Source organism: Monopterus albus, unplaced genomic scaffold (assembly GCF_001952655.1).
Source record: "Monopterus albus unplaced genomic scaffold, M_albus_1.0 scaffold373.1, whole genome shotgun sequence".
Taxonomy (NCBI): domain Eukaryota; kingdom Metazoa; phylum Chordata; class Actinopteri; order Synbranchiformes; family Synbranchidae; genus Monopterus; species Monopterus albus.
In genome coordinates, this window is record NW_018128253.1 from 623,504 (window position 1) to 649,419 (window position 25,916).

A 25,916-nucleotide genomic window follows, 5' to 3' on the forward strand; every position below is an offset into this window, starting at 1 on the left:
CCTTGTGTGCGCTGATTGGCAGTGTTATTCGATTTACATATGCAAACACACTGTAAGTGGATTTTGATGTTGCTCATTTGAACACAGAGTGACATCATTTCATGTTTGTGTCTGATCCCCTGCAGGTTCACGTGGGCATGTCCCACCAGGAGCAAAGGGTTGTGGGATATGTCACGTGTACACACCTCCATGCTATAGAAGGTACAGTTACATGTTGTGCAGCTGTCCAAGCTTTGTCTGTCACTTTTTCTGTCTCTCTCTCTCTCTCACACACATACAATAAAATAAAGGCACACACTTAATAATGCATGTATGCCAGCTATAGTCATGGAGCTACACACAGGACCGTGTAAGCCTGTGTTTCTCTATTCAGATTCCTAGATAAATGGATGCATCAAAACCCCAGCGTGCTTCCTCCTGCTGTTCCCATGGTGACTGGCTCAGGCTGTTTAAGGCGTCACAGCCCTATTTAAAGCCTCCAGTTGATGATGCCCTCATTTGTTTCCCAAAGACACCCTGCCCCCGCCCCCAAGCTTGCTATTCTGAGATCCTTCTACACTTCTCACAGGCCTAAATATATAGCAGAGCCAGGGCTGTTTCTAAAAATATATCAAACATGAAGCCTTTGGGTAGGGGGAGCTGGGATGGGATGATGGGGATGAAAAAGCAGGGAGGGGCAGAAAGACCTGGTTCTTTTCTGAGAGAAAAGAGGTACACTTGAGTGAGTATCGTGCATAAGTGCAGGATGCATGATGCAGAATGAGTAACTACACTGAACCTACACTGAACACAATCCCACAGGATTAGATCAATTTTGGTGTTTTGCTGCACATGAGTGCATCAGGTGTCTCCACCTGCTTTGGTTGTTGTCACATCATTCGATGGCCCGGTTTCACTTGTTATCAGACTGTAGTTATGGCTCAGAAGGTCCCTACTCCAGCTACTGGGAGGTTCAGTAGGTTGCTATCACAGCCTACTAGACAGTTGTCCTGGATACAATATGGTTTGGTTTAGGAACAAAAATGGCAGGTTTAGGAAAATGCTCAGTGTTTCACTCTGGATTCAAGCTTCTCTCTCATGTGGCAAAGGTCCATGTCTTCTGACCAATCCGTTCTCTCCAACCTCCTCCTAACGAGAACTTTCTCACTCTATATACTGCGTTCCCCCATTTCCTATGACCATTGCATGTCGCCTACTTACGATATCTATCTATCTATATCCCACCAACACCATGTTCAGTCATCATGCGAGCTGTGTGTCAAGTCTTTTTGTCACCATTTGGGTAGTCTGGTTAGAGTGTACTTATTGTTCTGACTCTGGCACATAGTAAATTGATTTCCCCGGTTTTAATCGGGCCCACACACTTCTGATTGAGCACTGGTGGGAAACAGTTGCTAACAGGCACAGCATCAAATCTATTAGAAAAACTTAAAACAACTTAAAACAGCTTAGAGAGGAAGATGACACCTTTTAAGGTAAGACATAGATTTTATTCTACTCCAGTAAGACTCCATGGAGTGAAACAGACGGTTAATTTGTTCTGGAAATGCAGCCTGAAAAGGGGACTACCTGCTAGCTGTAAGAGTCATTTACATAAAATATGATGGGAGGTTAACTAGATTTATTTACCTACGTACCTGAAACATGGGTTGCACATTGCCTGGGTTCAAGGAAAACATCTTAATTCCTCTGCACTACTTGCCAGTGTGTTCCCTACTGCAATATATCATTTTGCCATTCAAAAACTTCTTGGTGGACAGCTTGGAAATTCACAAAGACTGCTTTCACGTAGCTTTTAGCCAGTCTTAAAAAGCTGACAGCAGCAAAAACACAAATCAGACAGAAGAAGCTGCATTAGTGAGCATTCGGACATAAAATGCAACCCCAACACAAGGGGCTGCATTGGTGGGGGGTGTGAGTGGTTGCAGGGGGATTGCCAAGTAGGCGTGTATGATATGGCTGTGATGAGTTCAGGTGACTGGCATCAATCACGCTTCCAGCCCACAAGTTTCCGTTGTGTTTTGGTTAGCCACGCTGCTTACGTAGCCTACTACCAGTTTCTGCCACCAGTGTGTCGGCATCATTAGACAAAAACCAGTTTAATATCCAGTAGCCTAACCAACAAAACCATCATTATGGTGCTTTGGTAACTGTGACTCAGATTAGAGAGTGAATATCAGTGAACGCTAACATGGTAAACAAAAGCATGTTCTTCTTGTGGGCATCCACATTCTGACCGTCCCCCATACGTGACTGGTCAGTGCACTGTCCTGCCTGATGATGTCTCTTTCTCGGGCAGCAAAAGTTGAACCAGATCAAGCTTTCTCACTGCACAGGTCTGCGTTTTTTTGGCTAGAGCCCCCCGTACTGAACACAGTCCCCCATAGAAATGGATAGAGAGGCCTGCATTTTCTCACACCTCTGAAACTCAGTCTGAACACAGCCTGACTCAGATGGTAGGAGTAAAAGAACATATTACATTGGTGCTCCTTTATATTAAGATTTCTGTTGAGTTACATGCATATGAACATCTGAAGTTTTTCTTAAATATGTTTTCAGACACATGTAGCCAAGCTGAAACATGCAAACATGCACACACATGTACAGAAAACATGCCTCCACAACCACCATCTTCACTGAAGTGTCCCTGCAACACAAAAATTTAAAAATTTTGAATTTCACATGTACTTGAGGCCGAGCTGAGAGTAATCAAAGCCAAAGCCACCTACTCACCTACCATTATCTTAACACCTCTTTGTTTTTCACTCTCCGCTATTCAGCTGCCATCTCTCCCTCACATGCTCTCACCCACCGCCTCCCTCCTCTCTCCAACTCCAGTTTATTTGATTTACTGGCAGGAAAGGACAGAGGCAAATGCAGCCAAAGCAAAACAGCACCAAAACTGACTTAATATTTTGTTACTAAAATGAGTTACACAATAAATAAACTTCATACCTTTGTAAATATATGTCACTAAATCAAAAAATAAACTATGAAATTACTGAACAGTACTAATATTTTGCAGTGTGTACTTATGAAGTGACAATATAGTAATTATACATTCAAGCTAATTGCAGTGAAAACATGATGATCATAGCACAAAACAGCAATTAGCAGACATGAAGCAACAATAGCATTCATGAGGAGTGGTGTTTTACATCAGCCCGGTTTTCTCTCAGCTTTCAGCCCCCTCCTTTGGTTTAGTAAACCAAAACAATGAGCTGAAAGACACTAAAATACTGTGAACAACTCCTCTGACATGACACATTTTAGTCATTGTTCAATTAAGCCATTGACTTGGGCAGATTTATATCTCACCAGTAATATGACGCTGACTCTGAGTCTCATTCTAATTCAAGACTAATTCAATTAGGGCTGTAAGGACAAGGATGTGACATGTTTGACACATGACACAGCTCTTGCGAACACTGTTTTCATTTTAAATAAAATGATTTGGCTGGATTTGCATGAGACCATATTGTTTGTGTTCAGATCTGGACTGGGCTATACGCTGGATTGTTGTGCTCTCTTACAGAGTTTTTACTCTTGATGTTTTGTGTTTACAACACATTTTATTTTCATACCATACTGTTATGATCTGAGCTGCCATGTTGTTTCATGATACATGCCAACCCTAGCACTGCTAGTGACTGAATCATACTGTGAGGTCTTGTCTAATACCCAGACATGCTCCCTGTCTTTGGCTGCCACTCACTCACTCCCTCCTTTGTAGATCAGTTCAGGTTAGTTTTATTCAGACATGCTCAGGTGGCTTCATGGCGAACACTTTGCATTTGCTTGCTTAATACCTCCTTTCTCCTTACTTCCCCCTCTCTACACACACACACACACACTGGGCCATCTGCCAGGTGGTGCTTCTGTGCGATGTGAGCAGCTGAACCTGTTACTCAAGTGGGGGGCCGAATTTCGCCAATCCTCGTCCCAGCCTCCTGAAGGAGAGAAGGTGCTGGAGGACCTGGTGGCCTTTGATGTCATCCTGGGAGACCTCAACTTTGACAACTGCTCTTCAGGTATGCAGCTGTCAGGACCAAACCAACACGTTCAAAAGCCTAATATGGGTTTAGGCATCAACTCGACAGAGGTTCTATATATGTAAGTCTGTCTATAGCTCCGGCAGAACCGTTTCATGGTGCTGTATCTTTACAGTGGAAACCAATCAAATATTAATATATTGACCATTGACAGTGACAGTGAACTGCAGTGTAGAAACGCCTGGCTGGAAACACTTTACCACAAAATTGATGTTTTTCCCAAAATTTAGCACAGTTAATTTCTGTTTCAGTTTCAGAATTGATATCATTGTTATGAAATAAGCCATGATTTTTCTGTCTAGATATGATGTATATGTACAGGCAGTCACGTACAATCACACTCAGGTTTTACATGTCAGGGAAAAGGAACTAGCCATGTTCTGTCTTTGTTGGGCGGCGTTGGAGGTGGGTATACAGTGACATGCTCAAAGATCTTTAGTTGCACATCACTCTTGCTGTCCTTTCCTACAGTAGCATTTATTATTTGTGTAATTGTCCAAAATTGCAAACAAACACGTGTCAAAACTGACTGGTTGGAAGTTGTAGTTAATCTACAACTTCCAACCAGTCAGAAACATTTCTGTGTCCACAGTGAAATGAATCATGGTCACAGTGTTTGTATCATGTAGAAATGTGCTGTATCTGAAGTGGTATTTGACAAAAACATTGAAAAACTGTGCATTAAATGAACACAATAGGCAACAACTGATTTTCAAAAGTCCAGTAGAATCTAGAAGAGAATTCCTACTGTTTGAGTGTCACAAGGCTAAAACTGTAAAATAACATATGTGTCTTCCTCAATGTCTTAGACAGGACATCAATAAGAGAAAATACGTAGGTGTGTCAAAAATTGGATGCTGACATGTATCCTCACTAGAGCAGGGATCAGGCTGCGTATTTCTGTCCGAACCCGACCTGTGTCCAACAGTGTGACATCTGAGCCCAACCCGAACCCGACAAGCTTATAATATGTCATTTCCAAACTCGAGCCTGACACGGTTGAGATTGTACAATGTGTTTCCCCTTATCATTAAATGAAGGAGACATTTGAGTGCTCCAGCTATCTAACCTAAGGTTTGACTTGTGTGTCCAAACCTGACCTGGACATCATTTCTAAATTTCTGTCCAAAGCCTCCTACAGACGGGTCCCACTGGGCTCAATCCAGGTATCTACAGTCTAATCCTCACTCATGGGTCCTTCAGCAGCCTCCTCACTCCTCGATCCTCAGGGCAGATACAAGAGTTTTGGGATGTCCTCCATCTTCACCCAAAGTCATTGTGGTGGAGTGAGGATGGAACAAGGATGGAGGACAAGGACTGAGGACTGAGGAACCTAAGAGACATGAGATGTAGCCCATTAGTGCATGCATGAGGTAAATAAAACAGGGACCCACTTTGCTGAGGGATCATCTTTTATCATCTGTTGTGACATTTACCCCATGTCCCCAGGAAGGTACACCTTTAATTTTATTTCTTTTTTTATCAGATTTCTCCAAAACGTGCACAAACATCACATCAGACATTATAGTAAAGAAACCCTGTAACATCTTCAAAAGAAAAATCAGCAATGTGCTCCTCTGTTGCTTTTCTTAGACAAAAATGTGACTGTGTGTGTTTGTGTGCTCATGTTTTTCCAGAGGACAAACTGGAGCAGCAGCATGCAGTGTTTACTCAGTACAAGGACCCATGTCGTATGGGGCCGGGAGAGGACAAGCCATGGGCTCTGGGTAACACACACACGTTCCTCTGGGACACAGTCTGACATCTCATACTCTGCACCTAAGGATCTGATGTGTGGATTCACTGAGGAAAAATACACATCATCTCCTCAGAAAGTGGTGTTGGACTAAATCATGATATGCAGGTGGTGCCATACACACGGTGGCCCATGAAATCTGCTGATCCATTCAGAGAAGTCATAGCAGACCAGACTATAATCTGCCTGTGTCTGGCTAAATCAGGATGCACCACTGTCTGAATTAAAATGCAGCCTGTACAACATGCTGACACACTACATGGGCATTAGTGACATAAACACTGGAAGATTTTGGTCTGGATATGAAGCATTGTTTAGGCTGGCGGCATTCTGGGGACAACATGGGAAGGACAGAGTGAAAGGGCTCATTTAGAGAAGGGCTCATGTATTTGTACAAGGGCATTTTGTGTGGCGAGCCAGGAAAAGGAGCCCCATTTGGCCACTAATGCAGGAGGGGGAGAGGGAGGCAAGAAAACAAGAATGGTTCAACGAAAGAAAGGGAAAGATGATCTCATCTAGTAAAGCCAAAAAAATCAGACCTTGAGTGAGTGAATTCAGCAGCATACCAAAAAAAGAAAAAGAATATAAGACAGACAGAGAGCCAGGCCACCAGCAATAGTCAGGTGTTGTACTGACGGTGTGTCGACAGAGTCCACGTGTCGACCTGCAGGGCACTCCCAGCGTGATCACCCTACAGTGCCTGTGCTGTGTTCACACCACATGTGAACTACAAAGAGCCTGGAATCACCGGACAGTTAAAAAGCAGTGACATGAAAGTAAATTCCCATGATTGATGCTGTTGAAATAAAAGGATTCAGTAAAAATCCCTTGTTGTTGATCATCTCCACTCTGATGTCGCTTTTGACGATATATTTGAGTCCACGTTTGATTAAACATGTCAACCACAAACCAAAAGCCCAATAAGTACGCTATCTGTGGCTTCTCGTGCATTTTAGGAGTCAAAACTGGTGTGAATGAAGATTTATTTTGTTTCATGCACACTACAGCTTGCTGTTGATGCGAGAATTCATGAGGACTGAGAAACCATCTGAAAGAAGGAGTCTCGTGCCTTTCTATATATTCCCTAATAAGCTGAGAACAGCACGGCAGAGCTGAAAGTGCCTGCCTGACACCTCCCCGTTTTTGTTTCAGTGATGTCAAACCTGCTCTTAGACTTCTGAGAAGTGCTGGCTGCACATCAGCTGCCTACTTTACATAAGAGCTCCCAACACTCGTAAATTGACTGGAGTAACTTTAGAGTGCTGCGCTTTTCATATAGGGTTTTTGAGCACGTCATCCTGCCCACAGCCTTGCATCCTCATTGTCAAGAGAATCTGAGTGCTCATCTCTCTCTGGCTGTTACATTTCAGCAGCTGCTAACAGTCATTTGCAGTCTGAAGAGAATAAAGGCACAGATATACTGTACGCTCTCAGAATAGAATCTGCTGATGCCACATCAGGAAAAAAGCCAAGTTGTGCTTACTTACTGTAGAGCAGCTATATGTGAAGTGAGAAGCTGGTTGTCATTGTGTGGGGGAGGGTTGTAAAGCATTCCCTAGACCAATACACCGGGAACAGAAAATAGCTGTGTTTGTAGATGTGTTACCGCAAATGAAAAACTTGGAGTAGAGTTGGATTTCTCTCATCTGGCCCATCAGATGTGACTGTTGGTGGCCCCCAGCCACTACATTCACACTTCTTTTTTACATACCCGTGTACAGTAAGTGCACATGGGTGCCTCTTATCAACACAACTATGCTGCATTTTCCATCCCCTGGCAACATTCCCCAACCCCATAACTTAGTCCTTTGCATTCTTCCTATTTCCATACAAAGTAATCTATATAAAAAAAACGAGTATATAGCCGTTGTATATAGAGGGGAAAATGTGGGCGTTGCCATCAGACAAATAATTTATGATCCAAATTTTTATACCTGTTGCTTATAGCTGTTTGCCGATCGGAACCAACATTTCTAATTCATAAGTGGTAAATATTATGAGGTCAGCTGATTTTAATTAAAAGAAAGAAACCAACTAGTCCTCCTGTGCAGCCTGTTACCTGGCAGGTCACGGAGTGGTGCAGAGGGAAGTTCCTGGCAGGTTTTATGTCACACACAAACAAACACAACATTAAACACTCATATTCCTTTGTCAGCCCACAGATCTGCCAAGTCATGGACACCATCATTGTTCTGCTGAAAGCTTAAAGTTTTGGAGCACTGCACTATTTAAATGCCATTTAAGGGTGCCTGCATTAATGTTTTCATATAGATAATGCGAGTCACATTATGGGACCTAACTACTTAAAACAGCAGAGTTTGGGAGGGGAGCCTTCTCACCAGACTAATGGAAAACATGCAGTACTTTATTTACAAGGTATTAAAAAAATAAGTAAACATATAAGAACAGCTTGTATTTTGTGTACACTACTTTCAGAGGGAGTGTTTAGGGAGGCACTGAATTGAAGAGACAGTCAATCAGTTGTAAATGATAAGAAATGATTAGAAAAGTGTGTCTATTCGCCCTGTGATGCATTTTAATGTGTCCAGGCACTCTGCTGGATCCCAGTGGCCTTTATGACGATGAGGTCAGCTCACCTGAAAGTTTACAAAAGTAAGTCTCACTTAAATGTGTTTCTTGTCACTTAGCAGTACACTGACTCACTGCATGTTCATTGGTGGAAGACTTCACCAAATCACTATTACTATCACTAAAAACTTAACCCTAAAATGTTTATGGGGGCAGGGACCTCGTCCAGAAATGGAAGTTGTCCCCATAATAATCAGGTGTTTGTCACCACAGTCACAGCATAAGCACACACAGACATGCACATTTGTCCTCATATACTTGTGAGCACTGGGGGATTGAACTTGCCCTACCCTAGCCCAGCCTTAACCTTTACACAGACCCTTAAGCATCTTGATTAAAATGACTGAACACTGGTTCAAATTTTCAGCTTCACGTTATCCCAAAACTCAGTAAAATACCAAGCTTAACAGATTGTTTTAATTATTTTCTTTTTTGTTATTCAGTGTTTTGTTGGTCTGTTTGCTTTGTTTCTAATAATATGTCCAACTTAAGTATTTATTATAATAAATAATACAATTAAGCATCTTAATTGTATTATCTCTGAATCAAATATTTGTTGGGCATTGCAGCAGTTGCATTCTGCCTGAAGTCAATGTGCACCATAATGGCAAAACAGGCAGTAAGAAAGTCAGTAGAAGCTTTCTGACTGGAAAGGCAGTAACAGGAAGAGGCTTTACACCACAGACACCATTTGCACTTTGTATTATCTTGTAAATCTAAGCCCTAGTCAGTGGATGACCTTTGACCTAGGCACTATACCACATGATCTGGGCTTCTGTGCAGTCACTCATTGTTGTAAATATTCGCTGTTACTTCACTGGACTGTGGTAACATGTGACTAAATGCAGAATTCAGTCCTCTTTTATAGCACTATTGATGTCCTAAACTACCACACATGCACAGATTTAACTGAAAGTCATGTATGTGCAAGAATAACAACATTGTGCAATGCCAAGTTGTGCAATTTCCTTTTAGAAGTGGGATGTTAAAAACTCCACATGGATTCAGATCTGACCGTTTGGACAGCGGTGGCATAGTCAAAGATCAGGTATGAGTGGGATTTAAGGCCACATATACAAATGGCCCAGATCAGATTTGTTTTGTTCACACATCTGTAAAAAGATCAGACCTAAGTCACTTGGAGGGGAAAAAGATTTGGGCCACTTCAGCAGGTGATGCGAGCATATTCATATATTTAGGGTTCCATCCCCTATACTATCTGTCTGTCTGTGGAAACCTCAGTCTGCTGATCCTCTCCCTACACTGTGTTTTTGTCAGAGTGATGGAGAATGAAGAGGGGAGGAAGGAGTACCTGGTGTTTCCACCCAGTAAGAAGCAGTGTCCCACCAGCAGTCAGAAGGGGAGGAAGATCCCACTGAAGGGCAACGGACGGCGGATTGATTACATCCTCTACAGTGACGAGGGCCTGCAGCAGGACTGGAAACTGGTAAGGTTTAGTAGATGATTATCCTTATTAGATGATGAGCAAAAGCCGGAAAGGATCACCAGTGTTCTTGTCAACAAACCATACAAAAAGACCAAAACCTACCCCGAGCTGCCGTTAACAGATATTATGTCTGTATCCAAAGCCTGATGAATCTTATTCCTCTGCACCACTGGTGTCGATGTGTATCGTCAATGTAAAGTAGGTGACTATTAAAACATTAATAATTTTGGTGCTTTGAGCCTATTCAGAGTTTAAAAAGCAAGTATTTTGGAGACTAACATAAGTACACCAGTGCTTCTGTCTCTCTGGCTTGTGACCAGTTCCAACACAGACTGAAATGGTATTTTTCTTTTTTAATTCTGAAAATGTGAAGTAATTCAGCAATGCACAAGAAAAAAGATTTTTGAAAAGTCAAAAAAATCTGAGTAATGCTGCTGTAATGCATCGTATGATCATTCAGATATATCTTTTGTCCCCTTGATAGGTTCTCAGCTCCAGCTGTTCTAGAAACAGCTTAACTCCAGTTTGTTAGTTGTGTAACTGTACTAAATCAATTCCTGCATAATCCAAAAGCGGCAGATAACCGTGCTTATAGGGTGAGATATTGTATATTGGTATCTTCTTGTAAGCAAAGAGGTGATCAGCCTTATTCTACCCTCATCCATTTCCTAGCAACAAGACACTTGTTTTCCAGAGCCATGTGAGACACAAGTGGAAGCGGGTGGAAGGATCTCATACCACAGCAGATTGTTTGACTCGTTGGAAGGATAAAAAGATTCAAAGATGTAAAAGTGCAAGAGGGGACAAGTGAAGCACAACAAACTGGGAAGGAAAGGAGCAGGGGCACTTCTGTCATGGCTGTCTGTCTGTGTGACTGGGGAAGTCTGGAAAACTAGATCACATCATTTACATCCCTTTCCCTGTCTCCCTGACCACTGCCACCTGGCGCCACCTGGTGCCAGAATGTAGTCACTGTGACATCACTTGCCACTGTTTTGCTTCCTCATGAACAAACCTCTTCAGATTCAGTTTTCAGATTTCGTCACACCTTATTTCATTAAGTTGTTTCTGTTTGCTTTTCAGCTTGCATAAACTTATATCACTATATACATTTCTTGTATACAGCTTAAGAAATATGAAAAAACAATGATGAATAAAATAATATATATATCCCAAAAAGTTGTGGAAAGTATCTAAGTAATGTACTTAAGTACAATTTTGAATTATCTGCACTTTACTTATTTTCATTTTCTGCTCCTTCATCCTTCAGCTTCACTAGATTTTAGAGGCAAACATTGTACTTTTTACTCTGCTACATTTGTTTGATAACTTTAGTTACTAGTTACTTTTCAAAATCACAATAATTATACAAACTACAGTGTAATCACCAGAATTTATTGATTGATCCTTGGTGGGAAATTCACAAAATGTCCATCAGTACTTCAAATTATAAACATGTGACATTATTAAAACAGCTCCAGCTTCACCAGCTGCAGCATTAAATGTGATGCACGTACACAATAATGTAGCAATGATTTTATGTATTAATGTAAAATGTGCTATTCTGTATAATTAGTACTTTTACTTTTGGTACTTTAAGTATATTTTGATGCTTGTCCCTCTGTATTTTTACTTAAATAACATTTTGAATGCAGAACTTTTGCTTGTAACTGAGTATTTTTACAGTGTTATTGCTTCTTTTACTTAAGAAAATGATTTGAGTACTTCTTCTACCACTGATCCAAAACACTGTAGGTAACATTCCCAACATTTGTAATAGCAGCAATGAGAGACTTCCTTGAAATATTTTAATTGACAGGCCAGTACTAGTAATAAGTAGTGATAGTAGCATTTGTGGAACAACAGCAGTAGTAGTGGTGGTAGTAGTACTAAATGTAAGCAGTAGTAGTACATTGTATGGGGATGGCCTGAGGCTGTTTATCACACAGTGTGGAAAGGTCCCCTTTGTTCCAACGAAGGGAAGTGTTGTCACACGTGTTCTTCCAGCACTGTGGCAGCTGGTTGGGGAGGCCCCGTCTTCTTCCAACAGGACAAAACCTTCATCACAAAACCAGTTCCATCATAATAGTCAATAGATTCCCAGTTTAACAGGCCTGCACAGACCCTGGGTGAACTGGAACCCAACATCTAGTGTCCACATACATGTAGTGTAGAAACACTTTACTTTAAAACATTAATCAATGCGCTCTTGTTCGTGTACAGTGTGTGTGAACAATTACAACATCTCCTCTGAAGACATATTTTGAATTATATTTCCATACATTATCAGTTCATGCAGCTATGATCCACATTTGGGTGCCCAGAAGATTTACATTGTAGCTGTTGTTACATTACATTAAAGCTTGCACAGAATTACAGCTCAAAACTGTGGTCCTCCCCTATAGAGCTTTTTAGCTCATTGTTTTGGTTTTCCAGCCCCAAGCCCTGCTGTCACCAGTTTTCAATTGGACATCTCTGGGGGGACAGCGTTGAGAACAAGCTGGTCTAGACAGTTGAGCATTAGGCAGGAGCTGATAGAGACCCAGAAAGACTGTGACTACAAGGCAGGGTGACCAGAAACACAGCTTCAGCTAAATGCTAATGTCCATTGCTCTATGTCAGGCCAATGTGTAAATAAATCAATAAGCCATTCAAATTTTTTAATGTGAAAATATGTCAGTGCTGTTCTGCAGAATGCAACGTACGACTGCTGAAGCTGTGATGATTTAATGAGGATGGTTCCTGTTTCTGCCCCCTGCAGGAAATTGAGGAGTTCAGCTTTGTCACCCAGTTGGCCAGTCTCACCGACCACCTGTCTGTGGCCATGCGACTGACTGTTTCCACCGGGGAAGAGGAGCCTTAGACTAAATACTGCCAAGAAGGAATGACAAACAACCCAGAAGAGAAGAAGAGATTTCAAGTTTACAGATATGGAGCTGCTTGAGACAGAATGCAGTTCTGCATGAGGACTGGAGAGACAGCAAACTGGACAGATGAATCAGTGGAAGCATACTCACCTGACGAATGGATATAAAGGAGGTAGAGGAGAGTGCAGCTGTGGCGAGATATGAAAAAGAAAGACTGCAGGGGAGAGATAAGCACAGGGGAGTCCCGTTTAAAAAGCCAGGAAGATAATCACCTTCCCAAATAAATCACACACACACACACTAAATAAAGCACCAAACACACAAATATAAGTGACGGACATTGTGACTGTTAAATATCACCTGGCCTCTCTGCTTCTCTCCCTGCTGAAAAAAAAATTTACAGAAAATTGTTTCATGTAGCCAATTTACACATGCTCCTGTTTTAGCTGTAGTCTGAGGATACATTTTTATGATTCTACCTTCAGGGACAGTTGATTCTCATTCTTTCACAAGTGTGTATAAAAGGGAAACACGGTTTGAGTGATGAGAGAGAAGCATTCGTTTGCTGGCTGACCTTCACACTGACCGTCTGTGTCCGTCTGGGGGGCTGTGCACCATCAGGCTACTGGTCAGTTCCACCTTATTGGTCCCACATCGGTCCCAGGAACCTCAACAAGTGTGTTTGTTCTAAAACAAACAAGACTAGTCTGTAACATAAGAGAAAACTTTGCATTCATCCCAAAGCTTTATGACTTCAGTTCATGAACTGACAGAAATGAGAACAAAGGATCTTTATTAAAATAAGAGAGTTAGAGATGAGGTTTTGAGAACAGTCACATCTTATATGTAGATTGCTAGCAAGCTACAGTTACTGGCTGTTTGTGGCAAACACTGTAAGCACAGAGTCCAGCATATAATAATGCAAGGCTAAAATTTGCTTTACATTCAGTCTGAACACACCTTCAGTATTCTGCTCCGTCACTGTGACCATTAAGGTGGTTGATAGTAAAACCTGTGGCCCCTTTACCCATGTTGGGTCTGGTCTGTGGAAGACTGCTCTTGCCCAAACATTAGAGGCCATACAAACAACATTTTGAGCACTACTTGGTTTGCAGCTCAGCATTTGAGAGCATACAGGCACAGATTTGAGAGCACAACCCCCGCCATCTGATTCTGCACTTACATTTATTTACTTATTTGTTCCTGCACATTCTCAAATGCTGAGTTGCAAACTGAGTAGCACTCGAAGCATGGTTTGTGCGCCCTCAAATGTTTTGGCGGTCATGTTCTCTTAGGTTGAGTGATAGGCTACTATTATTAGCTCAGACTTCACAACATAAGAACATATCAGTTTAGAAAGCAGTTTAGAACATCAGTAAACTGGCTCAGTAATGTTCTCCCTGCAGCAACAACCTACCAAACATTCAACGCCATAATGTATGGCTTGTTGCAGACCAAATAAGGCTGTTGTAGCGAAACCTCTGAGTGAGCTGAAGTGAGTAATGGTGCGTTTTATTACTTTCTATGTTAAATTTGTAAGAAGAAGATTGAATTATTTCTTTGTGAAAATGAAAAGCTTAAAAGAGAAGTTGGTTTTAGTGACGTGGCCTCCCCGTCACTCGACGCTGCTGGGAACATACGGATCAAGTCACTCAGCATGGGACAGCTACTAAAATCATGCTGTAGAATTCTTTTAGAGATATGTGAAAAAATACATTACAGTGACAGCGTGAGGTTTGAGATACTGTTTGATTTCCATGGGCTGTACAGTGAACAATGTTTACAACAGCTTTTACACCTGTTTCTTGGCACTAGAGAGGAGCTCAGCCAGTGTCAGTCTCAACACAGATGTGTGTGTGTGTGCATCTAGGCAGCTCATCATGTTATATTTTTTAAAATACAAATGTGCTAACTGGTGTTTCCCTGAACACACTGTGCTGAAAGTTACCACAGGATGTACAATACAGTATGCGTTTACAGATGTGCATTTGCAAATGTGTGCGTGTGAGTGAGTAGTATGTGTAAGCAACTGCAGGAAACACACCAGTTCTTCTGTTATGGATGTTCGGCTTTCATTTCTACGTACAGTATGAGTCCACGGGTCACCTGGCTGCTCTGACTCTCTCATGTCTTTTTATGACTCACATTATTGTAACTATTATTACTAATATATTCTTCTAATTACTGAGGTTTGTATCTGTACTTTTTTTTTTATTCAAGTGTCACCATGTATTTTTTTAGGTTAAGTTTATGTCAGGTTCTTGAGAAACACGTCTTGAGTTAGGGTATGAGATCAATCCTAGATATGTCTTTGTACTTGCTAAATAATCATGTAAATACACTACAGGTCCATAGTGATTTGCAGAAAGGTGCCACAGTTTCCCTGGGAATCACCTCTTAGGGTGAATTAGTAACAGGTTTGGGGGAAGTACAGTGGTAGGAAATGTAAAAGTTTATTTAATTCCTTTTTAGTGAGGCAAGCATCCAAACAATGGGACTTCCTGTAATGTTACATATCCATGATGATACTCCACTTTTATTTTCTTTTTAAAAGCTGGAATGTGGAGGTAATCCATTTTTATTCTGGAGTTTGTTTTGTTTTGCTGATTGTTCTGTGTTTGTATTTTTGCATATTTTAATAACACAAAGACTGAAGAAAGTGTTGGGTGAAGAATTTGATTTAGAGGCTCAGTTCAAAGGTGATGCTGTGAGCACAACAGTTTCTGTGTGTGTGGGTATGTTCATGGGAATGCGGGCAATAGACCTCAGAGATGTTCTATGTAGTGGGACCTTGACATTTCAGTCACTTAAGCACACACTAGATTAATTAGAGGAGGAAATGTGAACACCCCGCATGATAGGCAGTTTCTAGGGTCAAAAAAAAGTTATATGGTGTAAAAATGAGTTAAAAAACACAAGTCACATTCTTACACACCAACTCACTGAACGACGTTAGGCCACTCTGTGTGGAGCTCAGTAGAACTGCAGAGTCAATTCATTCCTTTTGGGTTAATCAGTACAACCATCTTCTCCTTACACACAGTGTTTTCACCCAACATCTATATAAAATATTGATAAGTCCTTTAAAGTCAAAGACAGTGGAGGATTTCTTGTTCACTCCCCAGCTGAGGTGTAGCTGCTGGGTGCTCAGTGCGGTCACCGGTGACTGTAAACTGTATTACAACCCTGATTGAAAGAGCAGTCCAATTTCCATACCTTTACTGTCATAGTAAAACATGTTTTTGCAACTTTGTACTGTATAATGTCACTATTTTCCAGCTCAGTAGTTACCCCCGTAACAAAATGCATGAACGCCAGAGTGACTGGAATGTCCCAGCTCTGTCGTAGAGTCATCAAGGACCATAGTACACAACTAGGTATAGCATGTATAGATATAGGTAAAGCATGTATAGCATGTTTCTCCACATTATTTTAGGGCCAATGGGAGCATTATGGTTTTTGCAGAACTCACAAAATCTCTTTTATCTTATGACGCTGTTGCTAATGACAATCAAGTAATCAGAATTAACCAGTATAGCCTCTGCATCATTTCTAAGACCCTCTATGGAGCTAGTACACACACACCACAGCCCCTCAGATAATCTCTGTGTCCCCAGTTCTATCCAGGATTAAGATTATAGACAACCAAGGGGAAAAGAAACTTTATATAAAACATGAGCACATACAATATTTAACTAACAGGTCATTCTTCCTTCACTACAGTACTTACAGTGCGTTCCAGCTACCGATCAGACACGACAGACATTTCCTGGCATCTTTTTCTGTAACATTTCTGATCAACAAATACTGTCCCTTATGTGTCCATCAAGTTCAGAACAGAACGTTTCCACAGTTGGCTGGGATACAACAAAGCTTTTCTAGCTGCGTGTACTGTATTAATGCTTCAGGTCTGTAGGCTCAGTAGAAGCGATGCCTTACTGCGATTCTTTCCTCACTTGCTTTTCTATGATTTCCCTCTGTTCATGTTCCTTTAATTGATTTTTGTCTTTGGGTGAGGGTGTTTCTTGATGGGGTCATCTAGCTCGGTTTCTATAATGTGACTAGAGGAACAATAGCTTTTCTCTTTCCAAGCTTCTTCAACAAACTGCTTATTTTCTTCTGCTTTTTTAAAAAACAAAGGAGTTTTTCCTCTCCCTGTGTCTTTGTGTTGTTATTTGAGCTCTGGGCATTCAGGGACCATTCACTGTTCTTCTGTCAAAGCTTGTATGGAAATAACTAGTCAATATAACCAGCAGTGAAATCTGGCCGAGCACTGGTTGACCTCACTACTGAGTGTGCTGTGTGTTCTTTAATATGAAATGCGAACTTTGAGGTACATCACTGGGTCTCCTATGAGGGTGCTATTTTTATCACAACATAAATATTTTGTTTGCCTCTCTTAAAAGACAAAGTATGAAGAAGTGAAAGAAGCTTTGAAAGGTCCTTCTGCTTTCAATGAAGAGGGGAAACACTCCAGCACTAAAAATTCAAATACAGTTCTGTGTCAAATGTGAAAACCCCCCTAACACTGAAACTCCCCATCCATATACGACATTACAAAATCATTTGAGTGAAAACTTGTCTTGGCTTTTTAAAATTTCCAAATAAGTCCCTGTTGTCAAGCATTTCATGGTTCCTTTGATTCAATGTGCTGCCAAAAAGCACCTCAGTAGTTTTAATATATTTTAAGGAGAACAGTGAGTCAATGACTGTGTGCAGTGTCAAAGGAATTGCTCTAGATAAAGTATGTGATTTTCACGTTCCTCAACAGCTCTCCTCAGCTCTTTAGTCTTATTGTTTTGGTTCTATGTTCCCACATTCATCGACCTTGTTTTCAGTGAAAAAAGCCCTTAAATCCCGCTCTCCTGTAAACAGCAGAAACTCAAAGCTGGCAACTGTTGAACACTGTGGAGCATTTTGCAGCCAATGAAACCAAAAGGTAGGCAGCTGTTTGCTAACATGTTAGCACAGAGACACACCAAGTCGGATCGAAAAAGTGGCACTTGAACACATGACACAGACTACAGCCAACAACCGACTAGCATGGACACCAGCAGGTGGTGGTATCTGTATTCACCATTCAGAAAGGGAAAGAAGAAGAGCTAGACTATCAAAATACAATCTGTAAACAATCAGCTCTCATTCAACACAGCCACTTTTTATACCTGATTCTAAATGAAAATACAGTATGTCTGATAAGTCGTAAATGGCCCTGCCGTTCTCTGCCCTTGGCCTTTTGGCTGTAAAAAAGAAAGGAGGTTGTGGAGGTGAAAAACAAGGAGAAACTACACTAATTGTTTAGCGACAGGCTGAAGGGGCATTGTTTTGCTAAGCTAAGCTCAACAGCCAATCAGAGTGGTCTCTCTCACCAACAAGGCCTAAGAGGCCAGCTCAGATTCAGCATGATGGATCATCCAAAAAGCCACCGACAGGGGCTAACAAGGGCCAGTAGGTACCGACGGTGCAGGACACACCAGAAAGATGAGCCGTGACAGATGCTTACTCTGCGTCCACCCAGCAGTGGTCAACAGCCGTCCGGCTTGATGTGTTTCTGCCCTTAGACATAATAATTTCACACTGTCATGATGACAGTGTGTTTGAGATCAACATTCTTGTATGAACGATAAGCCAGTGTAGTTTTAGTGCTCATCACTGGTGGTAGTGATGAAGTAAAACAGAATAACCATCCAACTTTATAGATTAAGCATCACTCATTTACTGTTTTGTTTTTCAGCCTCACTCTCATCAGCAGCTTTTCAGGATCCAGCTATAGCTCTGATAAATTCACTGTATGCTTTCTACTCAGCACCAAACAGCAGACAAAGTTAGTGACAAGCTGGTGAACATAGAGGAGCATTTAACAGCTAAAACCATTTCCCTTAGGGCAGAGACCCACCAAGTCAAAGATCCGGCATCAGCCTTCGGTGAGCGTTTGTTGGGGCCCATCTTCCTGGTGTTGCCCACACTGTTGAATCGGAGAGGGTCTGTTGGGCCTTGTCAATGAGAGAGACCACTCTGATTGGCTGTTGAGCTTAGTGTATCAATGCACAAGAAGAGAATGGTTCAGGAGAGCCCTTTCAGCCTGTCGCTGTAGTATCCATGGTTTCACACATTTAGTGTATGTCTGTGCAGATTCTCAGTCATCCAGGTCATAGTAAACTGAAAAAACTTAGAAAAAATCAACTGGACTTAGATTTTTAGGTCGAAGACTGAGTCAAGTTTTGTTCTGTTTTGAGATCTCTTCCCAAACATGCCCACCAGGACAATAGGCGTCGGTCAACTAGGGAGGATTCAAAGACCGGTAACGACTCTCACCGATACTGGGCTGCAACGACTCAGTCGTTATGGGACGTTGTTGGCCTTCAAAAGGACTGAAACACCACCGAGGGGGATAAATATCTCCAGCTCCACACCAGTCAGTTAGAACTGATGAAGCCTCTTGGATGAGAGGTGAAACGTCTTCGACCTAGAAATCTAAGTCCAGTTGATTTTTTCTAAGTTTTTTCAGTTCACATTTAGTGTAGTTTTCTCCATGTTTTTCGGCTCCACAACCTCTTTCTTCTTCCACAATCAAAAGACCAAGGTCAGAGAACTACTTATCACACACATTCTTAGAAGCTGGTATAAACAGCAGCTGTTCTGAACAAGAGGTGCTTTGTTTATAGCTTATGTTTCCACGGTCTAGCTCTTCTTCTTTCCCTTTCTGAATGGTGAATACAGATACCACCACCTGCTGGTAGGGGGAGTTATTTTTGTCACACAGGTACAAAACCTATGTGCCAGTTGGCCACTGGCTGTAGTCTCAGCGATGTATTCAAGTATCATGTTTTCAACCCGACTGACCCAGACAAAGCCGCAGCAGTTGTCCTTCATTGGTGCTCGTTTCTTTCATGCTGGCTGAGTGTGTGTCTGCCCTGAGAGGTTAGTGGAGACCAGAACAGCTGATGGATGATTGGAGGCCGTCAAGTGGACAGAAAGGCAGCTTTAAATGAATGCTACACATACACTGTGCTGTGAATGTAAAGAGACAACTGTGCACATTCGTTTACAGCTTGAAGTCACCAGAAAAGGAAAAAAAATAGTCTGCTTTAAATTGTAAAGATTCAAATTTGAAATCCAAGAGTTTGGGTGGATCGAGTGGCATTTTCTTCACTACATATTTCTGCCATGTTTAGCAGACTTCCAACCATCTCAATATATCATTTCTTTTATTAGTCTTAAACCTTAACAACAATTAAAGCTTGCATTGAAGTAATGATAGTGAGTGTGCACAATACAAATCACTGTTATTGAACTGACTGGAAGTTCATTCTTGACCCTGAACACACCAGTCTTTGACACAGTAATCCCAGCTCTGTCTTCACGTACTATCTTATTCTGAATTTGAAAGTGGTCAATTGAAACTGCATTATTATTGTACATTAAACTAACTGAATTCTTCAGCCTGGACCACTTCATCAGAAGCAGCTTCTCCTGCTGTGCAATGTGTTGTCATACATGACTGGTTCAAATATGGCAAGAAGATCACTATGACTAAGCCATGCTAAAATATCGACTAGTGATATGAGTCAGACATACAGTACGCCTCCGTACAGATGTACTAGAGCTCTCACACAAAGCTCACCTGGTAGATTAAATATACTAAAGATAAATATACTTCAGCTCTATGTGCCCACTCTTTAGAAGCATATATTTTATATCCCTTTTCTCATCCAATCATTATTTGTACCACTGGTCCAGAGGGTTGCAGAGGGGTACACCCTGGACAGGTCTCCAGTCCATCACAAGGCTGACACATAGTGAGAAACAGCCACTCACCACCTACAGGCAGTTTAGAGTCCCCATTCAACCTAACCTGCAGGTCTCTGGAGAGTGGGGGGAAGTCAGAGACCCTGGAGAAAACCACAGGGAGAACATGCAAACTCCACACAGATAGGTGTGGCTGGCCGTGAGCTTTGACAAGAACATTCCTGGTCTGAGGTGACGGTACTAACCACTGCAGCATCACACCACCCCGCATTTTGTGATCCCTCAAATAAAATGTCCACTTGTGAACCAACATCACATGATCAGTTCAACCAAAATATACAGTGGGTACGGAAAGTATTCAGACCCCCTTAAATTTTTCACTCTTTGTTATATTGCAGCCATATGCTAAAATCAGAGGAGAGCCTTCAGGGGAGAAGAGCCTTTGTGAGAGAGGTACAGAAGAACCCAAAGATGACTGTGGCTGAGCTCCAGAGATGCAGTCGGGAGATGGGAGAAAGTTGTAGAAGGTCAACCATCACTGCAGCCCTCCACCAGTCGGGGCTTTATGTGGCCCGACGGAAGCCTCTCCTCAGTGCAAGACACATGAAAGCCCGCATAAAAACACCTGAAGGACTCCAAGATAGTGAGAAATAAGATTCTCTGGTCTGATGAGACCAAGATAGAGCTTTTTGGCCTTAATTCTAAGTGGTATGTGTGGAGAAAACCAGGCACTGCTCATCACCTGTCCAATACAGTCCCAACAGTGAAGCATGGTGGTGGCAGCATCATGCTATGGGGGTGTTTTTCAGCTGCAGGGACAGGACGACTGGTTGCAATCAAGGGAAGGATGAATGCGGCCAAGTACAGGGATATCCTGGACAAAAACCTTCTCCAGAGTGCTCAGGACCACAGACTGGTGTGCTGTGTGTACATTGAGGAAAAAAATGAACTTAAATGATTTTAGCATATGGCTGCAATATAACAAAAAGTGAAAAATTTAAGGGGATCTGAATATTTTCCATACCCACTGTGTGTATATATATATATATTATCCTCAGTAGTTTGAGCCTCATTATTCTCGTCACTATAACAAAACTCCTGATTGGCCCAAAACCTTGTGTGTGTGTGTGTGTGTGTATCCCATTGGTCAATAACTGATTGACTGAATGAAAACACTCTGAATTTGTGGATCGATTAACTGACAGTGGTTGCCATGGGCAACAGAGCAGGAGGTCAGAGGTCATGGTAAAAAAATTAACACTTCACAACAAGTACACAAATGTGCATCGTTACCACAGAACAAGTGAGGGACACATGAGAGAACCATGAGGAATGATCAGCACCGTTCATAAGAACTTCTAATGTAGGACTAACTGACTGGGAGAGCCTAGATCAGTGAATCCACAATTATTGATTTGATTTATTCTTTCAAGCATGTAAAGACAGTTGATATGTCAACACATAATTTTACACATATCCAACAAATGCTAATCCATTATCAATTTGCTTATACCTAGTACATTCTTGAACGGAGTAGGAAGAAGTTAGACTTATCCAGTCCTACCCCATGACATCATCTTACCATCATTGGTTTGCAAGCAGTAAATGATTCACTTCTACACACAAGCAAAGGGTCTGAATACTTATGACCATGTGATATTTCAGTTTTTCTTTTTTAATAAATCAGCAAAAATGTCAAATTCTGTGTTTTTCTGTCAATATGGGGTGCTGTGTGTACATTAATGAGGAAAAAAATGAACTTAAATGATTTTAGCACATGGCTGCAATATAACAGAGTGAAAAATTTAAGGGGGTCTGAATACTTTCCGTACCCACTGTAGCTTTTACTTCTAAGATGATTTTTACCACCTTGAAGAAGTGAACATATTCTTTATTTTAAAAGAAGCAACTAAATATTAGATAAAAGATAAATGATTTTTCCCCATTCTTCTTGTTCTTGTAAAGAGCTGCTCCACAGATTTTACATCAGGTTCTACTGGTTTTTTCCCATCATTCTCTTTGTTTCATTTGTCTTTCACAAGCTTGTAATGTTAGGAAACCTTGATTGAGTCCAAACCATTAAAATAAAATCCCCACCTGTGTTTTGACGATATAAATATACTGATGTACAATAATACTTGTGAATCCCCAAACTGATTTTACTGTTTTGAATGCCAAACAAGTAATTCCACCATTATCACCATGACTCCAACTTCACTGACACATTACGAACTGGAATTTTGTCAGGCAAAGTGTTCATTATTACAGATATATGGAAATGCGCCACTGGAATTTGGTTTAGAATGTCTTTTCATGCAGTTAGCTGATACTTATGGTCAACAGCAACGTGCTGTGCACTGAACTACAGCAGAATGCTACTGTACTCACAGCACAGTGAAAGGTCAGTGATGACTAAATGAAAGCAAGCCATATGACAGTGGTTGTGACATGTGGAAGGTGAGAGAGATGAACAGAGAGTGTAGTTTTTGTCAAAATCACACAAGCAAGGTACAGTTCCACGTTTGAAACAACAAGCATTTCCTCATTTCTAAGGCTAATCACAGGGCTCATCAGTGAATGTGTTTAAGGAAGTGAGATGTACTTAATACAAACACACAAGAGAAAAGGCCCACACATAAAACTCCCACTAATGGTAAACCCCCACATCCAGATAAAGATGACACATTACGATACGTCATTGTTAAGTCCCAAGGCAGGGCTTGGGGTCTTCCCCACAGACATGTATAAATGTGGAAGCAGGCAGAGGAAAGGTCCACACAGTAGAGACAACAGGCTGATACAGCTCCACTGAGACTTTAACCTACACGTTGAAGGAAAAACACACATTTCAGGATGGCTGCTCCTCGTCCTCCTCGTCTCGCTCTGTCTGTGTTTGTGCTGATGCTGGCTGTCGTCACTCTGAGTGAAGGTAAGAAGGAGCCTGATAGCAACGCTGCCAGTGAGCATGTGACAAAGGTGAAGGAATGTAATGTTATCTGTAAAAGCTTATGATTACAGCCATACATTTGACATTCAGTCCAGTTGAAATGGTGTGGTTGTTTGATGTGTGTGAAACTTAAACCTGCCAGCAGTTTGTGTAAGAACAGTATTTTTAGAGAAGAAACTAAAACAGGAACCAAAGAACAGCGTCTCAATAGGGATTCAACATAGTTCAATTTAACAAAGGTTTCATACTGTAAGCAGTATCGTTTCTATCAGTATCATTACAGAGCCCCTCCACACTCCACAGTATGACAGCTCTCTAACAGCTATTTCTGACCCTATAAACAAAGTTCCACTTTATATTGCATACAGACAATAACAATGGCTGTGTGTAATGTGAAAATGGTCTTTCTAATTGGCAAACCTTAACACTAAACGTACAGTTCCAGTTTTTAGTCTATTTTACTTATTTAGTACTGCTTTGCTTTTAAAAACCATTGTTTTACTGTTTCAGTTCACTCTCAGGAGCCTCACAGCAGTAGGTTTTACAGCTGCACTAATCAATGTTTTTATATCAAAGCTGGGTAAAATGAAAGGGCTCACTAACGATAATGATCGCACAGAGTTATTTGACTCTACAGTTTCCCTTGGCTCTACAGCGTAGCATCAATTCCAGTGTTCACTTTATTGCATTGTTGTGGCTTAGTAGCACACAACTTTACTGTCTGGATTCAGTATCACCAAGCAGGCATTGATTTAGCCTTGACAAACTGCACACTGATGACAGAGCTGTTGCTGACCAAACAGCTACAACAAATGGGAATATTGAACTTTTCTTCAGTATATGGTTATAAGGTTGAGTCCAAATGAATGCCAATGTTGTTCTGTGGCTTCTCTGTGGCTGTTTTCAAACCTAAGCAAGAAATTAAATTGTTTCTGTCAAACTTTAAGGAGAAAATCCACTCTAAAATATGTTTAGAATACTGAACAGCTTAATTTGTTACATTGAACCAGTGCCTGTTGAATCTAAACAGCATGGAGTCGGGTTTCCACGTCACAGTGGAAGAAGTGAGCACTGACAAGGGAGCCAATAAAGAAACAAGCAGATGTCTGTGAGTCTGTGTTTGCTGTAGTTGTTGGCAGGCTGTTCATTCCCACTTGTTTGTTTGTAGGTTTGCGTGGTCCTGGCCCAAAGAGATGCTGCTTTCGTTTCAATGAGACCCCGGTGCCTAAAGAAAGAGTGGCTGGGTACATCAGGACCAGCCAGCGGTGCCCTAACCCCGCAGTCTTGTAAGCACACAGTCTTAGAGAAACATATCAATGACATCATTGTATCTACACCTAAATGTACTGAGCCTGACTGTCCTGTTCATGTGTGCCTTCAGGCTGAACACGGTGGCACGTCGTCAGCTGTGTGCCAGACCTTCAGACGCTTGGGTGAAGGAGCTCATCAGCTACCTGGACTCCATTCCAGGACAGGCGTCCAACCTGTAACCATGGCAACACCGTGCCCACTATAAAAGCCTTCAGTGAACACAGTCTGGCCTTTTCAAACTATAACTTTTAATCCAAAAAGTGTTCTATATAAACATGTTATTCACCTCACTGTAACATCTGCAGGGGGGTGATCGTAAGCTAAAAAGCTCTTGGTCTGTCTATAAGTAAAGTATATACAAGGTCAGTACTAAATACTCTTATACTCTGAGACATATTCTTATACTAGATTCATTAGATGCATATGAGATGTGTTTACATGCATACCATGCCATATGTACATAATAATGTAAGTGTAACACAGCTATAAGATATAAGTGACATTTAATCCACATCCTTTTAACATTTTCAGCCTTTGTAGTTAAGAAACTTTTTTTTATCATATGGAGCAGTAGGAATATTTTTGCTCGACACAACACTCAACGTCTGACCGTCAGCACTGTGAAGTGGACTGTGGAACTGTGATTCGACTACAGAAACTATAGTCAATGTGTAAAAGAGCGATGCCTCCAACACCACACGGTGTCATCAGTAGAGTATAAGCTATGGGCTGCACCATTATTTCTGCACTGAACCACTGGGAGCATGTTGTCTTGTTTATTATATAATGTAAAGTGATATTATTGTTTTCAGTCATGTTTTAAACTTACTTGGATGGATTAGTAACCCAATTTGACAAAAATCTGAATTTTTTTGTATATGCTGAGGCTACAAATGTCATTCTCTGATTAAAGGAAGATAAAGTCAAAGTTTAACTGTGTGGTATTAATTATTTAGCAATTCACAGATGTTAGTTCCTTATTTAATATTACATTCACTAGTGTGTGTGTTAGGGTGCGCTCAAACACAGAGTGAGCGAGCAGATAAAAAGCGGACCCAGGTGGCTGGCTTCGGTGCAAGCAGTGAGGTTTATTTACAGTGAAGGTAGTGACATATATACAGGAGGAGTAATGAGGTAGATGACCGGGTGTCGATCAGCAGCAGCAGAAAAACAGTCAGTGGTATGGTGGATGATGATG

The 25,916-nt window shown here is 41.3% G+C and overlaps 2 protein-coding genes across 4 annotated transcripts in view; both read left to right on the forward strand.

Annotated features, from left to right (window-relative positions):
- The window catches only part of smpd3 (sphingomyelin phosphodiesterase 3), a 103,885-nt gene extending 90,786 nt beyond the window's left edge, over positions 1 to 13,099 (forward strand). For all 3 annotated transcript variants that reach the window (XM_020585698.1, XM_020585699.1, XM_020585701.1), the window contains 6 exons: positions 126 to 201; positions 3,870 to 4,031; positions 5,690 to 5,779; positions 8,358 to 8,421; positions 9,676 to 9,844; positions 12,606 to 13,099. In XM_020585698.1, the coding sequence (XP_020441354.1) occupies positions 126 to 201; positions 3,870 to 4,031; positions 5,690 to 5,779; positions 8,358 to 8,421; positions 9,676 to 9,844; positions 12,606 to 12,707 (663 nt within the window). In that variant the 3' untranslated portion in view covers positions 12,708 to 13,099. The remainder of the gene's footprint in view (positions 1 to 125; positions 202 to 3,869; positions 4,032 to 5,689; positions 5,780 to 8,357; positions 8,422 to 9,675; positions 9,845 to 12,605) is intronic.
- A 10,132-nt stretch (positions 13,100 to 23,231) lies between these two features.
- Positions 23,232 to 25,629, forward strand: LOC109951277 (monocyte chemotactic protein 1B). The gene is made up of 3 exons (XM_020585696.1): positions 23,232 to 23,389; positions 24,576 to 24,693; positions 24,789 to 25,629. The coding sequence occupies exons 1-3, from the start codon at positions 23,314 to 23,316 to the stop codon at positions 24,895 to 24,897; spliced, it is 303 nt and encodes a 100-aa protein (XP_020441352.1). The 5' UTR covers positions 23,232 to 23,313; the 3' UTR covers positions 24,898 to 25,629.
- The last annotated feature ends 287 nt before the right edge of the window (positions 25,630 to 25,916 follow it).